The sequence below is a fragment of the Zonotrichia leucophrys genome, chromosome 4A, assembly GCF_028769735.1.
Source record: "Zonotrichia leucophrys gambelii isolate GWCS_2022_RI chromosome 4A, RI_Zleu_2.0, whole genome shotgun sequence".
NCBI lineage: Eukaryota > Metazoa > Chordata > Aves > Passeriformes > Passerellidae > Zonotrichia > Zonotrichia leucophrys.
The window spans coordinates 15,209,141-15,228,120 of NC_088174.1; the positions used below are offsets into that span (position 1 = coordinate 15,209,141).

At 51.3% G+C, this 18,980-nt stretch overlaps 1 protein-coding gene across 1 annotated transcript; it reads left to right on the forward strand.

The window, feature by feature from the left end:
• The first annotated feature begins 11,317 nt into the window (after window positions 1–11,317).
• On the forward strand, window positions 11,318–17,468 carry POU3F4 (POU class 3 homeobox 4). The gene has a single exon (XM_064712696.1). It carries the CDS (start codon window positions 11,372–11,374, stop codon window positions 12,488–12,490), a length of 1,119 nt encoding a protein of 372 aa, XP_064568766.1. The 5' UTR covers window positions 11,318–11,371; the 3' UTR covers window positions 12,491–17,468.
• Window positions 17,469–18,980: the final 1,512 nt, after the last annotated feature.

The window sequence follows — 18,980 nt, forward strand, 5'->3', positions numbered from 1 at the left end:
CTCAGGCTGAGTACAGAAATAGCTGGCTGATGGTCACCATGCCCAAGTCCCCAGTCACCCTCTGCTGAGGATCTGTGGCACCTCTGGGCACAGGGATCTGCTAACCCTAACCCTTCATCACATCAATTCTGCACACGCTGCACATCCAGGGCACGTTCATTGCCAGGCAAAACCAATGAGGAGAACAAGGATCTTCCAGAGGCTTTGATTACTTCAAACATTACCCAAAATCATTCTGATGTCACTCATGCAGCCTTTGGTGGCACTGCACACACCCTCTGCTCCTGCCACCCAGCCTTGCTCCCCAAATTTCAGCACCACCCTGTGCTGTCAGTGATGTCAGCTCAAGGTCCAGCCCAACATTCTTCTCTAATCTAATTTAATTTAATCTAACCCAACCCCATTTCTGCTGACACAGCAACAGCTGCAGAGATCTCCACCTCACCCAGCCCTTCCACCAGAGCTTTGTTCCCACCTCCAGGTGCACAGGTGGCAAAGCCTCCCTCAAACTGCACCCAGGGCTTCATCAAGGGATGCCCATGGACCCCGAGCACACAAGGAATCAACAGTCTTTTACCATAATCACTCTTCAAGTAATTGAAAATCAGAATTACCCATGTGGCTTCTCTACATAAAAAGTGATCTGCAACCCTCCAAATCTGAATTCCAAACATGTTCGTGTGAAACATTCGAAATACAAAATGCAGCTCCAGCTCAGTCCTTGGTGGATGTCAGGCACGGCTGGAAAACTATTGCAGGTGTTATTTTAAATGAAAAAAAAAGCGAAGGGTGTAATAAGAATGGAGGTCAAAGCATTTCCAGACTTGCCAAGGGTTAGATCTCACCAACAGAGTAAAATATTTAAGCTTTAACAGAAAGCTATAAATGCAAATATATATAAAATGAAGCATAAAATAGGCTTCTTATAGAAATTCATCTCTCCTAACATGAACAGTACAAATATTTCACAACATGTCAAACCCACTGTATCTGTACATTCATGCTTTCCTCACTCCTGGCTCTATAACCACACAGAAATGTAATTTAACAGCACTGGGAACAGTTTTCCAATCTTGGGGCATGGAACCTTTATCCCAAGGACCTGGTTAATAAATGGCAATAAAAGTAAACAAAAGGCAGAAGGAGGAGGCAGCACAGAGGGCTCAAACCCAGCCCAGCTGCCCTCACCCTCAGCCACCCCCCAAAACCACCCCAGAGCCATCCCTGCAGATCGAGCTGCCATGTGGCTGTTTTCTAAAACAACATCTCACTCTGCTGTGCAAGAAATTCAGCCCCTATTCCTCTTTAATATTCATATGGAACAGAGCTACATTAACACTAAGTTTTAATTTCAGAAACATTCTGACATTTACCGAGAACAGATTCCAGCCCTGGTTTCACACCAGGGTTTTTTTTCCATTATCACTGTTATTACTGGTATTAGTATCACTGCAGAAGTGATTAAAAGGTCCTGGATGTCTCATTAAAATAGTCTGGATCTACCTCCCTCTTCAGCACCAAGATACAATCTGTTGTTTTATAAATGGGAACCATCTTCCTGGAAATTAAATTTGAAGTATTGCCTGTTCCTCTTTTCCTTGTGAAATACAGGCACTTTTTGCTGTTTAAATTGAATGTTAAGGAATATTCTAAATATTTGAAGCAGAGGAAAAAAATAGTTATTACTAAATGCTGAACGCTCCCCAGATCTACTCATAAAATGTGAAAATAATAAAAGAGCAGCAACAAACCAACTCAAAAACTCTCAGGGAGGTTGAGGAGAGAGATCCCTCATGGAAGTCAACAGTTTTGGCCCCTACATCTATTTTCAGGTGCTCATTTCAGCACAAGCTTATGATTTTCTGAAAGGGTTGGTTTAGCCGCAATTTTGGAAAAAGGCATTTTTGTTTCCCAAGGCAGTTTAAGTACAAATGTTTATGTCTCAGAGCTCTTTTCCATATCCTCCACTAAATAGGAATTCAAAGAGTCTTAGGCGCAGATTAAATGCTTTCAAAAATCAATTCTAGGCTGGCACAGAAGTCAACCAGTCTGACCTCGTGATTACAGACTAAACACTTCCTTAGGAAGCAAAGTGGAGAAATATTTCATGTTTCAGTGATTATTTCAGATAGCAGCATCACAAATAAAAACGAGAAACCACGGCGACATTTTTAAAAGTTTATCTCGGGATAATTGCATGAGGAATTAAAAGAGGGGTGGGATATTGCAGCATTAAAATCCATTAACAAAGGGGAGTATTCAAAAAACAGCTCATCCAAACTCTAAACAGGCACTTTGGATTTCATGGAGTTTTGAGAAAAAAGAGAATCGTATAACTCAGTTTCTACCTGATTGCTCTGATATTTTTACTTCTGGAACATCAATCTCAAGACACAAAATGGCAAAGAAAGCAGCAGTGAGGTATGTACTCATTCTAATGGCTGAGGAGCTCTTCCAAACCGCCTTGGGACTGATACAGAAATCGGCTCCTTCAGCTCCATATTCCTGAGGACAGAGCTCAGATTTAATGCCCAAGCACTCCTGTGCCTTGCAACAGCATTTTTATTTTCCTTCTTACCAGTGTCAATAGCAGGGTAACCCCAGAGCTTCCACGTGAACGTTTGCCTCGGTTTGATCCTCTAAATGCGCTACCCAGTAATTAAATCCAGTTTGTATTTTTAAAGTGCACATGGAGAACTGCTCCACGCTGAGCCCAACTGCCTTGCATTTGTCTCCACCATCTCTCAGTTCTGGGAAATCCATAAATTCATTTGTCAAAGGTAAAAATGCTCCAGCAAAACTCCTTCTAAATCTTTTGAAATGGTTTGTTCAAACTCTTGACATAGCGTTTTGCTCTAAACAAATTTCTAGACAACCCTGTGATTTTCCATCTCAAAATATACTGTTTCCCTGCCACGAAACTGGAACAGAGGGTCTGAGAGAAAGGAAATTATTAAGCATTCTAGTGGGTTTTTTTCCAACAAAAACTAAGATAGAGGTCAATGAATAAGTATGTGCAGGCTGGAACTTAAATCCTCTGGGGTGACTGTAGGCTAATTAATAATTAATGCCAGAGACATGGTGTTTGAAATGCAGATGTGATAACTGGAGGCCTGGCAAAGCTGTTCAGAGGAAGCAGATTTGGATGCTATAGGGAATAGGCACTCCCTTGCCGGCTGGCTCTGAAAGCAGACCTGGGTGCAAAGCAGGGCCTATGGTTTAGATTATATTCCCCTCAGCTGTTAATTACCTGAACCTACTTTGAAGTTTTTCTCTTTTTATCCTCTGCATGAAAAGAGATTGGTTCAGCCAAGGGACTTGAAAAAATGATCAAATACATGGAGTAGAGGAGGGGAATAGAACTTCAGATATAAAAAAGATAAGGAAGAAAAACACTCAGGGAAACACACAGGAACATATTAGGAAGTGCCCGAGTGTGGCTCAATGTTTCAAGCGGGTTGTGCTGCTCTGAGTTATTTCAGCCATTAAGCAGAACCCCCCCGTGCTTTAGGAATGGATTTGTTAAAAGGGATCTCTCTCTGTATGTATAGAGTTTACAGTAATTATTTGATGAAAGTACCATAGGTGATTTCCTATGCTATTTTTAATTCAATAAAGTCATTTAAACCTCCTTGTGTTTGGGGCTATTTAATGAGGTGTGCAACATTAGCAGAATCACCAATGAGCTGTTACTGCAAGTATTCAGATTTTGCTAAAAAACGCTCATTTTCACCAAGGAAGACACGGGCACAGGGTGGGCTCCTCGCTGCCACTGCCAGGGAAGGGGGCAGGTGCCCTCAGCACCGCGGCTCCTTCAGCCTCCGGGGGGCACCTGAGGGCACCTGAACCATTCTCACAGCGAGTGGGGAACGGGATGGCCCAGCAGGGCCTGGCACAGGGAGGGGTGGGGAGGCAGAGAGGGGGGGATGAAGGCTGGAGAGGCAAGGGTGATGGGGAGAGAGAGGCAGGGCTGATGGGGATGAAAATAGAGGGAGGCAGGGGTGATGAGGATGAAGACACAGGTGATGGGGATGAAGCTGGGAGACACACAGGTGATGGAGATGAAGGCAGGGGGAGACACAGGTGATGGGATGAAGCTGAGGGAAGCACAGGTGATGGGGATGAAGGTGGGGGACACACACTTGATGATGGGGATGAAGCTGTGGGGACGCACAGGTGATGAGGATGAAGCTGAGGGACACACACATGATGATGGGGATGAAGCTGAGGGGACACACAGGTGATGGGATGAAGGCAGGGGTGCTGGCGATGAAGATGAGGTGAGGATGCTGCCGCATCCCGCGGGCGGCCGGGAAGGGTTTGGGGTAACGCAGAGGATCCCCCTGAGCGCAGGAAAACACCCAAAGGGGCCGTGGGCACCTCCTGCGACACCGCTGTCCCGGGAGGAGCCCGCGGGGTGCCGGGGCCGGTGCCGCCGCTCCCCGGTGCCGGTGCCCGGTCCCAGTGCCCGGCTCTCGGTGCGGGCTCCCCGGGTCCCTGCGGCCGGAGGGGCCGCGGGATCGCCTCTCACCCCGGCTCGCTTCGCACACACACACCGTTCCCTTTTCAAAGCGACTCCAGAGTGCCTTTTTTTGAGGCTCTTCCCCGCTCGTTAGAGCCCGCCCGTTCAAAGGCGAAACTTCCCAGCAACTTCACTAAAACCCTTTGAACCACGGGGATGACAGTGCTATAATAATTTTTTTTATGGCTCTACCTTTTCTTTCTTTCTTTTTTTTTTTTTTTTTTTTTTTATCCCTGCAGTGGGGTGAAGCAATCTCTGATGAACTCAGAGCCGGCTGCGTTTAAAAATTAATTCGAAAATGCCCGTGTGCAAGGCGCAGGCGCCTCCTCGCATTCACACCTATCACCTTGGCATCGCGGTGCAGCTTCTCCTCCTGCTGATGGGGAGAGCCCACCTCGGCCCAAAACTAGAATTTTTATCCATTTTTCTCTTTCCCAGCACCGTTTTCACCGTGACGTAAGGAACACGCGGCAGTACTACAGCCTTACGCATAGGTGTACACCTGGGTGATGGGGAGGGGAAATTCCCTGGCACAGTTACCTGCGAATAAAGCATCCAGGTGAAGGGATGAGTCCGTCCCGGCGTGGAAAATGCCTCGATTTCCACCAAAACGGGCGTGGGAAGCACCTCACGGGCGTGGGGTGGGGTGGGCCGGGAGAGCCACGCCTGGGGGAGAGGGGCTTTAATGGAATCACAACAGCCACACGGCTCCCTATTAAATCCTGCTAATTTTCTAGGTGAAGGCTGTGAAGTGAATGTGAGGAAGCATTAAAAGGGAATTGAATTTGCATTCCTTATGCTACAGGCACATGTTTACATGACCTTTAAAACAGAATTAAAGCTGTATCATCAGCAGCTGTAGGCAATTCACATTACTAAGGCAATCAAATCAGAAGGCTAAACTAACTATAAAACATAAATTAAACTGATAGAGAATCATCCTAATTCACTAGGTTTACTTGCAATTTACTTATCCGCTACTAGTAATTTCTAAACAGTTTGGAGAAGAGGCGGATAGGAAATACTTGGATGTGGCACTTGAAGAACGCGCTGTCCGAGGGGGAGAGCCGGCTCTCCCGGGGTTCTCCATCAGGGAGCGGGGATAACACGGGCCCCTAGAGCTGCACGAAGGGACTGCAAACCGATACCTGCATGGCTCAGCCCCAGCTCTGCGGGTTGGCTCCAGCCCCTCCCGGAGTCCTTTCCTCGCTGGAGGACCCTCAGAGACGCCGTTGATTTTCTAAAATATGAAATAACTCAATATCCAATACAGCTGGCGTTGCACCGCTGCCTGCTGCCCCCTCCCCCATCCCCAGAGGGACACTTTGCAATGTCTGAAACGCGGTTAAAAAACCCACAAAAATCGATTCCGCCGGTGATTTCATTAAAAGTTTGCGGAGCGCCTTTGCCCGTCTCCGCTCGGGCGGAGCGGGGCGGGCCCCGGGCACCCCCTGGCACGGGCAGCCCCCGCTTTGATTTATTCCCATTTATTTCCCGCAGCCCAGGGCAGCCTCCCCCGCTTTGATGGCGACTCTGCCGTGTGCGCTCCGGGCCCCGCGGTGATTTATCGCCCGCAGCCCCCGGGCACGGGCAGGGCAGGAGGGGAAGGGATGCTGCAGCCTCCAGAGCCTTGCACCGGCGCTCTGCTGGGCAGGGGGGAGAGAAAAAAACCTGCCAGGAGGTGCCAGGGAACCGCACACGCTGGGGATGGAGCGCATGGAGATGTGGTGGGGCTGGTGGGGATTTTTTGGGGGGGGACAACACCCAGCCTGCCCCACCATCACCATCCTGCACTGCCCAAGCTCGATTCAATAAGGAAACATCTTTTAGCAAAGCAGCCTGGCCTGAAAGTTCATTTTTATCACAGCTTTGGTTGGCGCGATTTGAAGGGAGCGGGGAGGAAAGTTTGCACCGAGCCGTAAACACACGAAAGTCTGTGAGAAAAGCAAGAATTAGCAGCAGCATCTACGTATTTATAAACGTAAATCTAGGGATGACGAGGCGCTTCAAAATGCAGGAGGCGTTTCAATCCCTCTGCGAGATCAGGAGCATCGCTGGATGCTTTGCACGCCGACTGCTACAGATGGAAAAGCGTATAGTTAAATAAATAATAAATAACTAAATGAAAGGGAAAACACAACACATGAACCCAAACCCCACATGGAAATTGCTCGGTAAGCTACCAAACAGCAACGCAGGTATTTGTCATCCAAGGAACAGAGCGATTTGTCTTCAGTGTCTCATTAGTCAACAGAGGTTAACTAGCCAGTGCTCAAATCCAACCCATTCTCCTTTAAACGTGTCTGAGCAGAATTCTGTCCGTTCGGGAACTGTATTTGGATTATTTCTAAAGCACAGGCGGGACGGCCTCTGGGATGGCAGGAGCTGGGGGTGCCCATCTCTGAGCGCATCCCCCCGTTCGCTGGGAGAAGCTTCACCGGAAAATAAAAAATTAAAAAACAACAACAACAAAACACAAGCAACGACCCAAACACCACGGGATTTCGGTCCGGGATGAAAGCAGCGCGTTCTTGTCATCACGCCGGTTTGAGTGGCACGGGGAGGAAAGTGCCTGGGTAAAGGGAAGGGCTCGGCATTGTCGGGGCTCCCGCCGTGACCCCGGAGCGCCCGAGCCGGGCACGGAGCGGGGCCGCAGCCCTGCCCCATCCGCGCTCTCCGCCAGACACAACCAACCCAACGCGTGGATGTCACACACGGCGAGACCGCTCCCGCAGCAAAAATGGGCGCTTTGGGGAGAGACTTCCCGGAATATTTACGGTTTTTTACTCCGTCAACCAAATATTCGAGGCAAGACCTCCTAAACCCGACCCAGCTCAAAAATAACAGTGACCTGAGCAAGACGGGGCAGTGCAAGAATGAACGACATTTTTTTTTCTTTTCCCGCAGCAAGTACATTTTTCAAACATCAACAACGTGGAATAAAAGATATTAATGATAATTATAATAATAATAATAATAATAACAAGAACAGGGGATTCGAGCAGAGGAGCAAGGAGTCGCCCAAACCGCAGCAGTTAGAATACAAATACTATTTACCTTGTGATTTTTTCCTGCCCGGGATTGGCTTTATTGTCCCTCCCTGGACCAGCCCAGCCGCAGCCACGCTCCCTCCGTGCCGGGCTCTGCTGCCGGGCTGGTGCTGGGAGAGATTTGGGGGGGCCGCATTCATTCGTACATTAGGACTAGTTTAATTTGCAGTCTGTCAGTCCATCTCCTGGCCGTGGCTCGGAGATGGCTGTGTGGCTCTCTCCCTCCTCTCTCTCCCTGCACAGCATTTACTCACGTTCAAGAGCAGCCAACAGAGACCAAAAAAAAAAAAAAAAAAAAAAAAAGGAACTAATTGAGCTTGTGTCGGTATTGGCTAATTTCTGCTAATACTCTGTAAATTCCTTTTTGCTTCCTAAGCTTCCCCCACGCTGGTTAGGTGTTCCCAAAGCCTCTCCGGAGCTCCAGGAGCCGCTGGGCTTCAGCAGGAGCCCCAGCGCCTGGATGTACACAATGCAAACCTTAACTCCTGGCTCCAGAAACGGTTAAATTGCCCTTTCCCAGCCCCCACCCCCGTTATGATTGACTCTGTTTTTAAATTTGCACTTGTTCCCACCAAGCGCAATCTAACTCGTCCTGTCTCTAAAGTGAACTTGTGTTGAAGGTGAAGTTTTCAATACAGAGGTCACGACACCGAGGCACAGCTTACCGCTCCGAGCTTCATGCTGTATTAAACACAATCAAAACGAACCCCTTTTAGACCTTTTTTTTTTTTTTTCCCCTCTCTCTCTCCTTCCCCTCCCGCGGATGAACAATGAGAGGAGTGGTGGTGCGGTGGGTAAAAAAAAAAAAAATAAAAATCGGTTAAATATAATAAAATCAGCTCTGTCACGATAATAACGGCGTTGGTGGGTGCAGGTCCCAACCTCCAGCGCGGGGAGAGCCCGAAGGAGCGCGGCCCCAGCGGAGCTCTGGAGGGGAACGGAGAGGGGACAGAGGGGACAGCGAGCGCTGCCCCACGCGGGTGACACCGCCGCCACCACCGAGGCACGGCCGCGGTGACCCCGGAGCGCCCCGGTGCCGCCGCTGCCAGGGGGACCCGACACAATCGCAGCTCCCGCACTTCAAAGCGGGGCGTTCTCTATAGCGACTTCTCGCTGCCCCAGGACGGTGGCTGCCTCCAGCTATTGTGAGAGCTTTTTCACGCCAAAGATTTAGCAGGAAAAATAGATATTAAAGCGAGTTATTTGCTGAGGAAACGCGGGTCCCTCCGGGGCGGGGGCACCCAGAGCCAAAGGGCTCCAGCGCACAGTCCGAACCCAAAAACTTTTTTTTTACAATTTTTTTAATAATAAAAAAAAACTTTATTGGGTTTCGGTCTATGAAAAATAAGTTACAAATTCTTGCAACAGTAGCTTTGCATGTACTTATTTTTCTCCCATGTCCAGACGGGGTCGGCTATTGAATAAGGCTCTTTTATTCTGCATGGGGCAGGGGATTTGTGGCCATGGTCCCCCTTTTATTCCTCTCTCTATGGAAACCCAGATCATGGGGAGAAAAATGCGAGGCTGAATAAAGAAAAGCAGCAGAAAGGACCGCTTGAGAGCGGCATCTGTTACACTTGGGAAGTTAGACTGACAGGAAAGAGCTAAAGAAACCCTCTCCAGCAGATTAGTTAGAACAGCAAGAAGATTTAACTATATGCAGATAAAAACACTATAAAATCCACCATACTCTGCTATAGGCGAGGTGAGAGCCGCCTCGGCAGGAGCAGAGCCGGGCTCTGCCTTAGCTACATTTGCAGCAAAGATTAAAATGGGACGTTCGGGGTTTTATTTCCCTGACAGAGACTCTGCCTTAATTAAACGGCGGATCTGAACATCTATTTTCACGGGCAATGGGATTTGAAAAATTGTTTCGGAAGTTAAAGTGCAAATTAATTTTAAATAATTTAGTTACGTTTTTATACAGTGCGGATTTGATGTTGTTGGGGGGGGGGGGTTGGTGAGGTTTCTTTTTCCTTTTTTTTTTTTCCCCCGCGGGCTGCGGTGATGTTTATTTCGAGGAGCTTGTGAAGGCGGAGAGTGGGAAAAAAAAAAAAAGGAAAGAAGAGGGGGGGAACAAAAAAAAAAAAAAAGGAAAGGGGAAAAAATAAAAAGGAAAGGCTAAAAAAACCAACGAGGAAGAAGAAGCCGCTGCTGTAACTCCTTCCCTGCCCTCCCTCCCCGCGCTCGGGCGGGCTCGGCCGCGGAGCTGCGCGCCCCGCACCGCCCGCACCGGGACCGCACCGGGACCGCGGCTGCGGCGGGGACAGCCCCGGCTCCGGCCCGCCCGCCGACCCCCCCGCCCGCAAACTTCACTCTTTTATTTACTTTTCCTCATTTCTGATTTATTTCCCGAGCCGCCCCCCCCCGGCCGCACCCCCGCGGGCGCGCAGCGCAGCGCTCGCCCGGCGGGGACCCGCGGAGTCGCCGATATATCGCGATTTGCCCCGGCCCGCTGCGCTCCTCAGCACCCAGCCCTGCCTGTACCCCTCGCACACGCTGCCCCGGCGAGAAATTATTGTGATTATTATTATTATAATGAGGAAAGCGATGGGACCCGGCTCGGAAGGAACCAGAGGAGCGCTCACCTTATTTAGATCTATTTTCTCATTTTCTTGAATTTTCTTCAGATCTGTCTTCTCAGAGAAACTAATGCCTTAATGACTTTCTGGTAGCTGCAAGCCTTCTTTTATTTCTGCTAAATATATGAAAATGTATGCAAATTTAAATCAAGCTTAACCTAGGAGCTCTTGCAATATATTTAATGGAATTTCAAACCAATAAGGGGACTCTGATGCAGTCTTCTGGAAGTGCAAATATAATTACGCAGCTCGGTTACCTCCAAAACGATGCAGGGAAAGGTCATTTTGGAACTCGCCGGCGGGTCGGGGGTCCCGGGGCTGCGCGGGTGCGGAGCTCTGCCCGGCCCGGGGCTCCGCGCTCCCCCCGCTCCTGCCGCGGGGGGGTCCCGGGCACCGCACGCGTTTTTCCCCCCATTCTTTTCTCTTTTCTCACTTTTTTTCCTCCACTTTTCCTCCTTTTCTCCCCGTTTTGCCCTGCAGCCCGCCCGCCAGGCGCGCAGCGGCGGCGCACCGCGCCCGCGCTGCCAACTTTGAGGAGCATCCACCGGGATTTACCGGCGGCGAGGCCGGGAAGCTCCCCTTTTTGGGGCTGATTTTTATTATTTGGGGCTTTTCTCAGTTGGTTTTTTTTTTTTCCTGCCGACGAAGCGCGGCGGTGCCGCACGGCCCGGGGCAGGCGGGGACGCGCGGCTCGGGGCAGCCGCACCGGGGGAGGAGCGGAGCGGAGCGGGCGCCGTGCACCCGGAGCGCGCCCGGACCGGCGGGCGGGGGCAGCGCCGGGGTGGTCCCGCGGGGCTGCCGCCGGGGCGCCGCCGTTTAACCTCTGCCCGCCGCTAATCGCTCCCCATTTAAGCCGTGCCCCCCGCGCCCCCCCGTTCCCAGGCGCTCCCCATTTAAACCGAGCCCCCCCCTGAGCCCCGCCGCTCCCCGCCCGGCGCGGAAGGAGTTAAGCGGCGGGGCCGCCTCGCGCCCGGCCCCCGGTGCCGGCGGAGTGATTCACTTCCTGCCTCGCGCCCGCGCGGCACCGCGGCCCCGCCCCGCCGCGGCTCGCCCCGCCCCCGCGCCGCGTCCATTGGACGGCTCGGCCGGCGGCGCGCCCCCATTGGCCGGCGCGGGTGCCAGTCGCGGCGCGGCCGCCGCCGGGCCGCCGTGCCGGTGGATGTCAAAGGCTGGCGCGGCGGCGGCGGCACAGTATAACTCGTGGGGCTGCCGCGGCCATGGCCACAGCCGCCTCCAACCCCTACGGCCTGCTGGGCGCCGGCGCGCTCGCCCACGCCGAGGGCGCGGGCATGCAGCAGGGCAGCCCGTTCCGCAGCCCGCAGAAGCTGCTGCAGAGCGAGTACCTGCAGGGCGTCCCCGGCAATGGGCACCCGCTGGGGCATCACTGGGTGACCAGCCTGAGCGACGGCGCGCCCTGGCCCGCGGCGCTGGCGGGCGGCCCGCTGGAGCAGCCCGACGTGAAGCCGGGCCGCGAGGACCTGCAGCTGGGCGCCATCATCCACCACCGCTCGCCCCACGTCTCCCACCACTCGCCCCACGCCAACCACCCCAGCGCCTGGGGCGCCAGCCCGGCGCACAGCGCCTCGCTGGCCGCCCCCCCCGCCGCCGCCGCCGCCGCCGCCGCCGGGCAGCCCCTGAGCGTGTACTCGCAGGGCGGGTTCGCGGTGGGCGGCATGCTGGAGCACGGCGGGCTCACCCCGCCGCCCGCCGCCGCCGCCGGCCAGGGCTTGCACCCCGGGCTGCGCGGCGAGGCCGGCGGCGAGCACGGCGAGCTGGGCGGCCACCACTGCCAGGACCACTCGGACGAGGAGACGCCGACCTCGGACGAGCTGGAGCAGTTCGCCAAGCAGTTCAAGCAGCGCCGCATCAAGCTGGGCTTCACCCAGGCCGACGTGGGGCTGGCGCTGGGCACCCTGTACGGCAACGTCTTCTCGCAGACCACCATCTGCCGCTTCGAGGCCCTGCAGCTCAGCTTCAAGAACATGTGCAAGCTGAAGCCGCTGCTGAACAAGTGGCTGGAGGAGGCCGACTCCTCCACCGGCAGCCCCACGAGCATCGACAAGATCGCGGCGCAGGGGAGGAAGAGGAAGAAGCGGACCTCCATCGAGGTGAGTGTCAAGGGCGTGCTGGAGACGCACTTCCTCAAGTGCCCCAAGCCGGCCGCCCAGGAGATCTCCTCGCTGGCGGACAGCCTGCAGCTGGAGAAGGAGGTGGTGCGGGTCTGGTTCTGCAACCGGCGGCAGAAGGAGAAGCGCATGACCCCTCCGGGCGAGCAGCCGCAGCACGACGTGTACTCGCACGGCGTGAAAACGGACACGGCCTGCCACGACCTCTGACCGCGGGCTCGGCCCCGGGACTGCCCGGCCGCGGCACTGCCCGCCCGCACTATGGGCTTTAACTTATGGTTTCGGGAGACGCGGCGAGGGGTCCCCGCCCGCCGCCGCCTCGGCAATATTTTTTTTTTCCTCTCTCCGACCTGGTCACACACGGTGTTTACTCGCAGACAAGGTTTGTTTTCGGTCTCCGCTAGGATGAAGGAAAAAAAAAAAAAAAGACACACACAGAAAAAAAAACCCTCACCAACCCCACCGCAAAACAAAACCCAAACAAAAAGGAAGGAAAAAAAGAAACCGAGAAAAAGAAAAAAAAAAAAGGGAAAACCCACGGAAAAATAGAAAATGAAAAAAAAAAAAAGAGAACGAAAAACCCGACAGAAAAGGAAAGACAGATGTGTGCCTATGAATAACCTTCCAGCGCCTTGGTTATATCAGCTGTATTTCAGGTGAATCTGTTTTACAATAGACTAGTTTTGCATTTTTAAAGACTTATATAGCGTTTTTAAATGTCTGAGGTGTTTTACTACAAACTGTACACAATATTTGTGACCTAATTTGTATCGAATTGAGCAGTCCAAACGTTCCTCCCTTCCCCAAGCGCCGGCAATGTCACCGAGCGGGGCCGGGGCAGGGTGGCCGCGGCCCTTCCTCACCCCCCCGGAGGAGATGGGGCTCCCTCCGCGCCCGCGGAGCCCCGCACCGATGTGAAGAACGGGCTTATTTGTTGCAGCTTTTTTTCTTCCTTTTCAAGAACTTCCCAACACCGTAAAACGGTCGGGTCACAAGCCTGACCTCCCCCCCTCCCTTCTTCTCGCAAGGAAAAAAAAAATAATTATATATATAAATATATAAAATAATTATTTCTAGGAGATTTACCCGAAATTAAGCATCACAACCAAACCCGTGGCATTTGCCAGTCTTTTTTTCTTTCCGAAGATGAGTTGGGCTTTTTAATCAGCGCCAGACTGAGAGGTCTGTAGTAAAACACCTTTATCCTTCTGCGCTTTCGCTTCGGAAATCGGTTTCTCTGTATTTTGTTTCGATAGTGAAGAGGAATGAGGTGTCGGGGGGAGGGAGGAAGGGAGGGAGGGAAGAGGACAGAAAACGCCCGCATTTGGTTCACGCTGAGCTTCTTTCCGCGTCGCAGGGAGATGCTGGATTTGTGGAAAAGCTTTTCTAGGGGGGAGGGCAGGGAGGGGGGGAGAAGAAAAAAAAATAATCATAATAATCAACGACAAAACAAAACAGGGAGGAAAAAAAACAAAACAAAAAACAAAACAAAAAACAAACTCTCTACCACCAAAACAAATCCCCTAAAATGCAAACGCCGTTTTTCGGGCGCAGGGAAGTGCTGAGCTGCACCCGCCCCCCTCTCCCCCTGTCCCTCCCAGCCCGGGGCTGCGCTGTCCCCAAGGGCGGGGGGCGCGGTGGCCGTGTGAGTGTGTGTGAGTGTCTGTCTGTCTGTCCGTGTGTGAGTGTCTGTCTGTCCGTGTGTGTGCGCCCCCCCCGAGCCCCGCACCCCCAGGGCCGCCGGGCAGGGCCGGGCCCCCCCCCCCGCTCCCGGGGCTGCACCCGCGGCCCCCTGAGGGCCGGGCCGGTCCCCGCTCCGCAGCTCCCGCACAGCATCCCCCCCTCCTTTCCTTTCCTTTCCTCTCCCCCCTCACCCTTCCCCTCCTCCAGATTTTTTCCTTTCGACATTTATATTTTTCAAGTATTTTTCAGTAAGCGCTAAAAAAAAAAAAAAAGAAAATAGGAAAAAAAAAAGAAATTAAGAGAAAAAGAAAAAAAAAATAACTCGACACTGAGGACCTGCCTATTTCTGCCAACTTTATAACTGTACAGTTTTGTATATTAAACGTTTTTTGGAAGTTATTAATTTAAAGAAAGATCATTTAGTTTATTCATTTAGTAACTGATGTATAATAAACGCTATTTTCATTAAAGGTTGCTTTTTTCAACTATTTTATCCAAAATTGCCTATTGCAGTTGCCAACAATTATTTATTTTCAATAAATTCCGCATTATGTTTAAAAAAAAAAAGAAAGAAAAAAAAACCGTTTCAGAAAGAAACAACAAAAAAAAAAGAAGCCTAAATGGGTGTCGGATAAAAATAATAACGAAACACACGAGTGGCTGTAACGTTTGGTTGTCGACCAGTTTTAGTCAAGGGGTTTATATTGACGCAATATTTTATTGTTGTAAAAGGAAAAGAAAAAATTAAAAAAAAAACCAAAAGGTTTAAATAAACATTTTTACGAAAGAAAAACAAAATAGCTGGAAACCTGCGGGTGCGTGGTTTGTGCGCGGGCCGGGCCGGGCTGCGGGGGCTCCTCCGGCCCCTCAGCCCCGGGCACGGCCGGGGGGCTCCAGGGGCCGGTCCGGGCAGTGCCGCTGGCACCTGCCGCGGCTGTGGGGTGGGAAAAAAGCGCTTTTGGGGCGGTAAAAGGATCCGTGCGGCTTCGGCGGGGCAGGGCAGCGTGTGTCCACCGGCGGAGCCGCTGCGGTGCGTGTGTATCGATATCGGTGCCGTCCCCGCGCTGCCCCCGCGGCGGGTCCCGGCCCCGTGCAGCGGCCGCGAGCGGGGCACCGGGTACCGGGCAAGTTTCTTTTGTTCCGCCCGTCCCCCCGCCCACCGTGGCCGGGCAGCGGCCGCCGGCAGCGGAGGGGCCGCGGCGCCGAGCCCCGTCCCCGCCCCGGGCCGCTCCCCCGGCGGGGAGGGCAGCGAGCGGAGGAACAATAACCCTTAATCACATCCACCGGGGGAACGGGGCAACCCCGGCAGCCGGGGGTGCAGGGGGAGGCAGGGAAGCAGCAAAAACTTCAAGGGATCGCCAGCGAAATGGGCTTTTATTTTATTTTTTTCTTTTCTTCTCCCCCTTTCTGAAGCCGAACCTCGGAGAAAACAATACCCAACCCTTCTGCCAGCAGTGTAGGGGGGAAAAAAATTACCTTTAGGAATCCTGAGGAGCGGCCCGAGCAGGGAGCGAGCTCTGGTCTTCAATAAGCAGCAGCAGCAGCAGCACGCGAGTGGACAGGCGCCTTCCCACTGCACTGCCAGCACGCCACCCCTCCTGCACCTGGGAGCGAGAGGGATTTGGGATGTGAACAGTGGGCCATGCATTGTTCCTGAACCGTAAAACTGATTTATTTCATTGCTAAATCTCTGTGAGCTGCAGCACCGCGGCCTTGGGGGCAACGGGCCTGCGGCCGCCCCTGCGCTGGGCAGCAGGGCCCGGGTGGCTCCGCTGAGGGACCGCGACCTCCAGCTCTCTCTCCTGAAGGATTACAGCAGCAGCAGAAGGAAATATAACCCCCAAAAGGCCGATCTTTCAGTCAGCTCCAGGAACAGGATGAATGTGGCGTGGGGACCAAAGCAGGAGTAAAGAGCCGTGGTTTGTAAACAGCCCCAGCTGAGGAGATGGAGAAGGTCCGGGTTAAAGCCAGCCCGGGTTAAAACCAGCCCAGGTTAAAGCCAGCCCTGCAAACTCACGGTGCCTCTGGGCCCAGGGAGGCAAAGCTCCTCAAGGCAGCCTTGGTTTGGAGGAGGGACAGAAGGCGTTTCAGTGAAATTAGCGCGTTTTAGAGCCCTTTGGCTGTTCTGTAAATACAACCACAGCGAGGGCTGGGTTATGTCTTATTTTTAAACAAATTAGGTTGAGACAAAAGGGATGCAATGAAAGACGAAATCAAGTAAGTTTATAAACAGAAGCACTTCAAAGGCTGCTGGAAAGCCGGAGAAAATAGGAGAATTTCGTCTAAAGAAAAGAAAATCTCTGCTGGTTATTGCCCATCGATTTCAGTGTTCCTGTGAGCAAAAGGAAACTCTTTTGTGCCACCTAATGTTAAGTACAGATCACTGTTGTCTTCTTTGCTGCCCATCATCCATGGTGAGCGTGGGGAGCCCTCGGGGTGCTGAGCCCATCAAGGTGGAGCTCAGCATCCCAAAGTCCCACCAAACCAAGGGCAGGGAGAGAGAAACTTCAGCTTCACAGTTACCTTCTGAATTTAGGGAGTTTTTTTTTTTAAAAAGAACTCAGGAGGGGGTGGAGAGAAGCACGGGGTAGAATCATAAGAATTGAGAGACTCCAAATTTGGGCTTTGTTATAAAAAAGTAGCTGCAGAACGAGCACATCCAGGGTTTATGTAAGCTGCCCACCCCCAAGCTCCATCTCAGCAGCCTCTGGGCTTGGGGGAGCTTCTCCCTCCGCTCTCCTCAAGAACCCAAGTGGCCTGGCCTTTGCACACCCGTGTCTCCCAGCTGGAAGAATTTTGGTGTGTACTTAGCAGCCATTCACGTTAATTTAGTATGTAAATATCCCACACTATCCTTTAAAGAATGGGCTGAAAGCAAGTGTTTCTCTGATGACAATAAATTGCACCATTTTTGTGATTTTAATGGTGAGTGTTAAACGTCTTTAGCAATTTTTGGGGCTGAATCTTCCATGCTTTCCATATTATACTGGAAAAAAAACCAACCAGAGGCTTCCTTTGAGTTAAGTTTTCAATATTTGTAAGCTGTGCTCTTTAAAGATGGCCAGGACATGGGAGAGGGTTCTCTTGAAAGCAAAAGATTACAAGAAGTAAGCAGAGATGTCATTTCACTTTAGGTTGGTCACTACAGATCATTCAAACTATGGACCAGTCAATCTATACCTAGGCTACATTTGACCAAGATGTTTTTAAAATCTCTCAAAATGAAATATTTCAAGGGGTTTTTTTTCTGTACTTTTAGGTGTTGATTCCATAGGTTCAGGCAGAACAGATGAAAGCAACTTTGGGCTGAGTCCATGTACCAAAGCCACCACTGATTTTAGGGCAGATCCACGTGTGGATGGAGGCACATTTGAAACCTCAGTCCTTCCCCCAGGAGCATATGGGGCTGGGGGTGGATGCCCTGATCCCAAAACCCAGACAAAATTAATTGTTTACTCACCAGAGCAATCAGTGAGCTCACCATGCAAATGGAGTTATTAATTAATCTTTGCACAACTGCATTCCAGGGTTCCAGCCTAGGAAAAAATGGATATACAATATTTCAGGCAGGTGACCAATCTGCTCAATATCCCCCCCAAAATACCCACAGACATCAGGGCCTACATTTGTACTCAGTTTCCCCTTTTTCCAGCATCCTGTAACCAATAGACTGGAAAGGCTCCACAGCAATTACATATTTAGGATATGTGATAGCTGCAGTTAAGATCTTTATGACTGATTGCAGGATAAAATTTACTTCAAATGTGCAAGAGCCCATTTTTAAACCTCAGTCTTTCAGCTGCTTTGCATTAGAGATATTCCAAAGAATCAAAAGCAATTAGAGCATACGAAGTCTAAATGGTAAATAATTTCCAAATCAAAACCTTTATTAAAGCAATAAGCATCTATTTTTGTTAACACTGTAAGAGATGGAAAGGACCAAAGTAAAGAACTTTTGGTTTTATGTCACAGAAAGAAAGCCAGACTTCTATGCTGAAGAGCAGTATAGGGGAAATCTCACCCCAAGTGGGTTTTGGGTTAAGTTTGAAAGACTTGGGAAAACAGAACAAGCAAAAGGATTTAAAACTCCCATTTTGGTGGTGGGATGGGAGTGGGGATGGTTTGCACATGCCTGAGATGGGATCTGTGGGTGGATCCGTGGCTCCCGACTCCCAGCGAGCGCCTCGGCGGCTTGCAAATATTTGTAGAATCACGTCCTTAATTAGAGTGGTAAAACAGTATTAAATCTTGGGATGGGAGAGAAAGAGGAGAGCGAGGAAGAGCTGTCAGTGGCGAGAGCCTGTCAACAAGAAGTTAAAAAGGCAGTGGTAAATCTCATTTCTGGGAGCTCTGGGTTTGCAGAGCCATCGACCGGCGGCTCCGGGCTCGGCGGCTCCTGATCGATGCTCTGCTGGCACAGAGCACCACGCCGAGGGCTGGGGGCTGCTGAGGGACCTTTGGGAATGGGGATGTTTCAAACAGGGACTGGGAAAAGCTGGGCAGCAGCTCTCCCCACCCCTGGTGTTAGTTAGACACCCAAAATGCTGCTCTATTATTCCATCACTGGATTTTATTTTTATTTTTTTTTAAATTATGCCGGTCCTTGACTTCTGTGCCTCGAGTACAAATAATATTTACCCAGCATAGAAGCGCCATTTCTGAACCCAAGTTGTTTTCCTATTTGGCCAAAGCATGAAGTTTTGTTTTGCATATTCATCTTCAGATTTTAGGAAGGAAAAATCAAATCATATCAAATCAAATCAAATAAATGAAATCAAATCAGCCCACAGATCTTACTCACCAAAAAGTGGCTGGGGGAGATGAGAGTGTCTGAGCTCCCCTGCCATCACTGAAGGACAACTGGAGGTAACACGAGCTGCTCCCCATCCAGGGCTTGTACTTCTGTCCAGATTATGGGATTAGTCTCTGTTACATCTATCTACAGTTGGGAACTTGTGATCCAGTTAAAGCAGCTTGAAAGGCGCCCAGCAGGTGCTGGGGGTCCGACTTCGTGGCA

Excerpts from the sequence above, each read along its gene's own strand:
- POU3F4 (XM_064712696.1), top strand. The coding sequence starts at position 11,372 with ATGGCCACAGCCGCCTCCAACCCCTACGGCCTGCTGGGCGCCGGCGCG.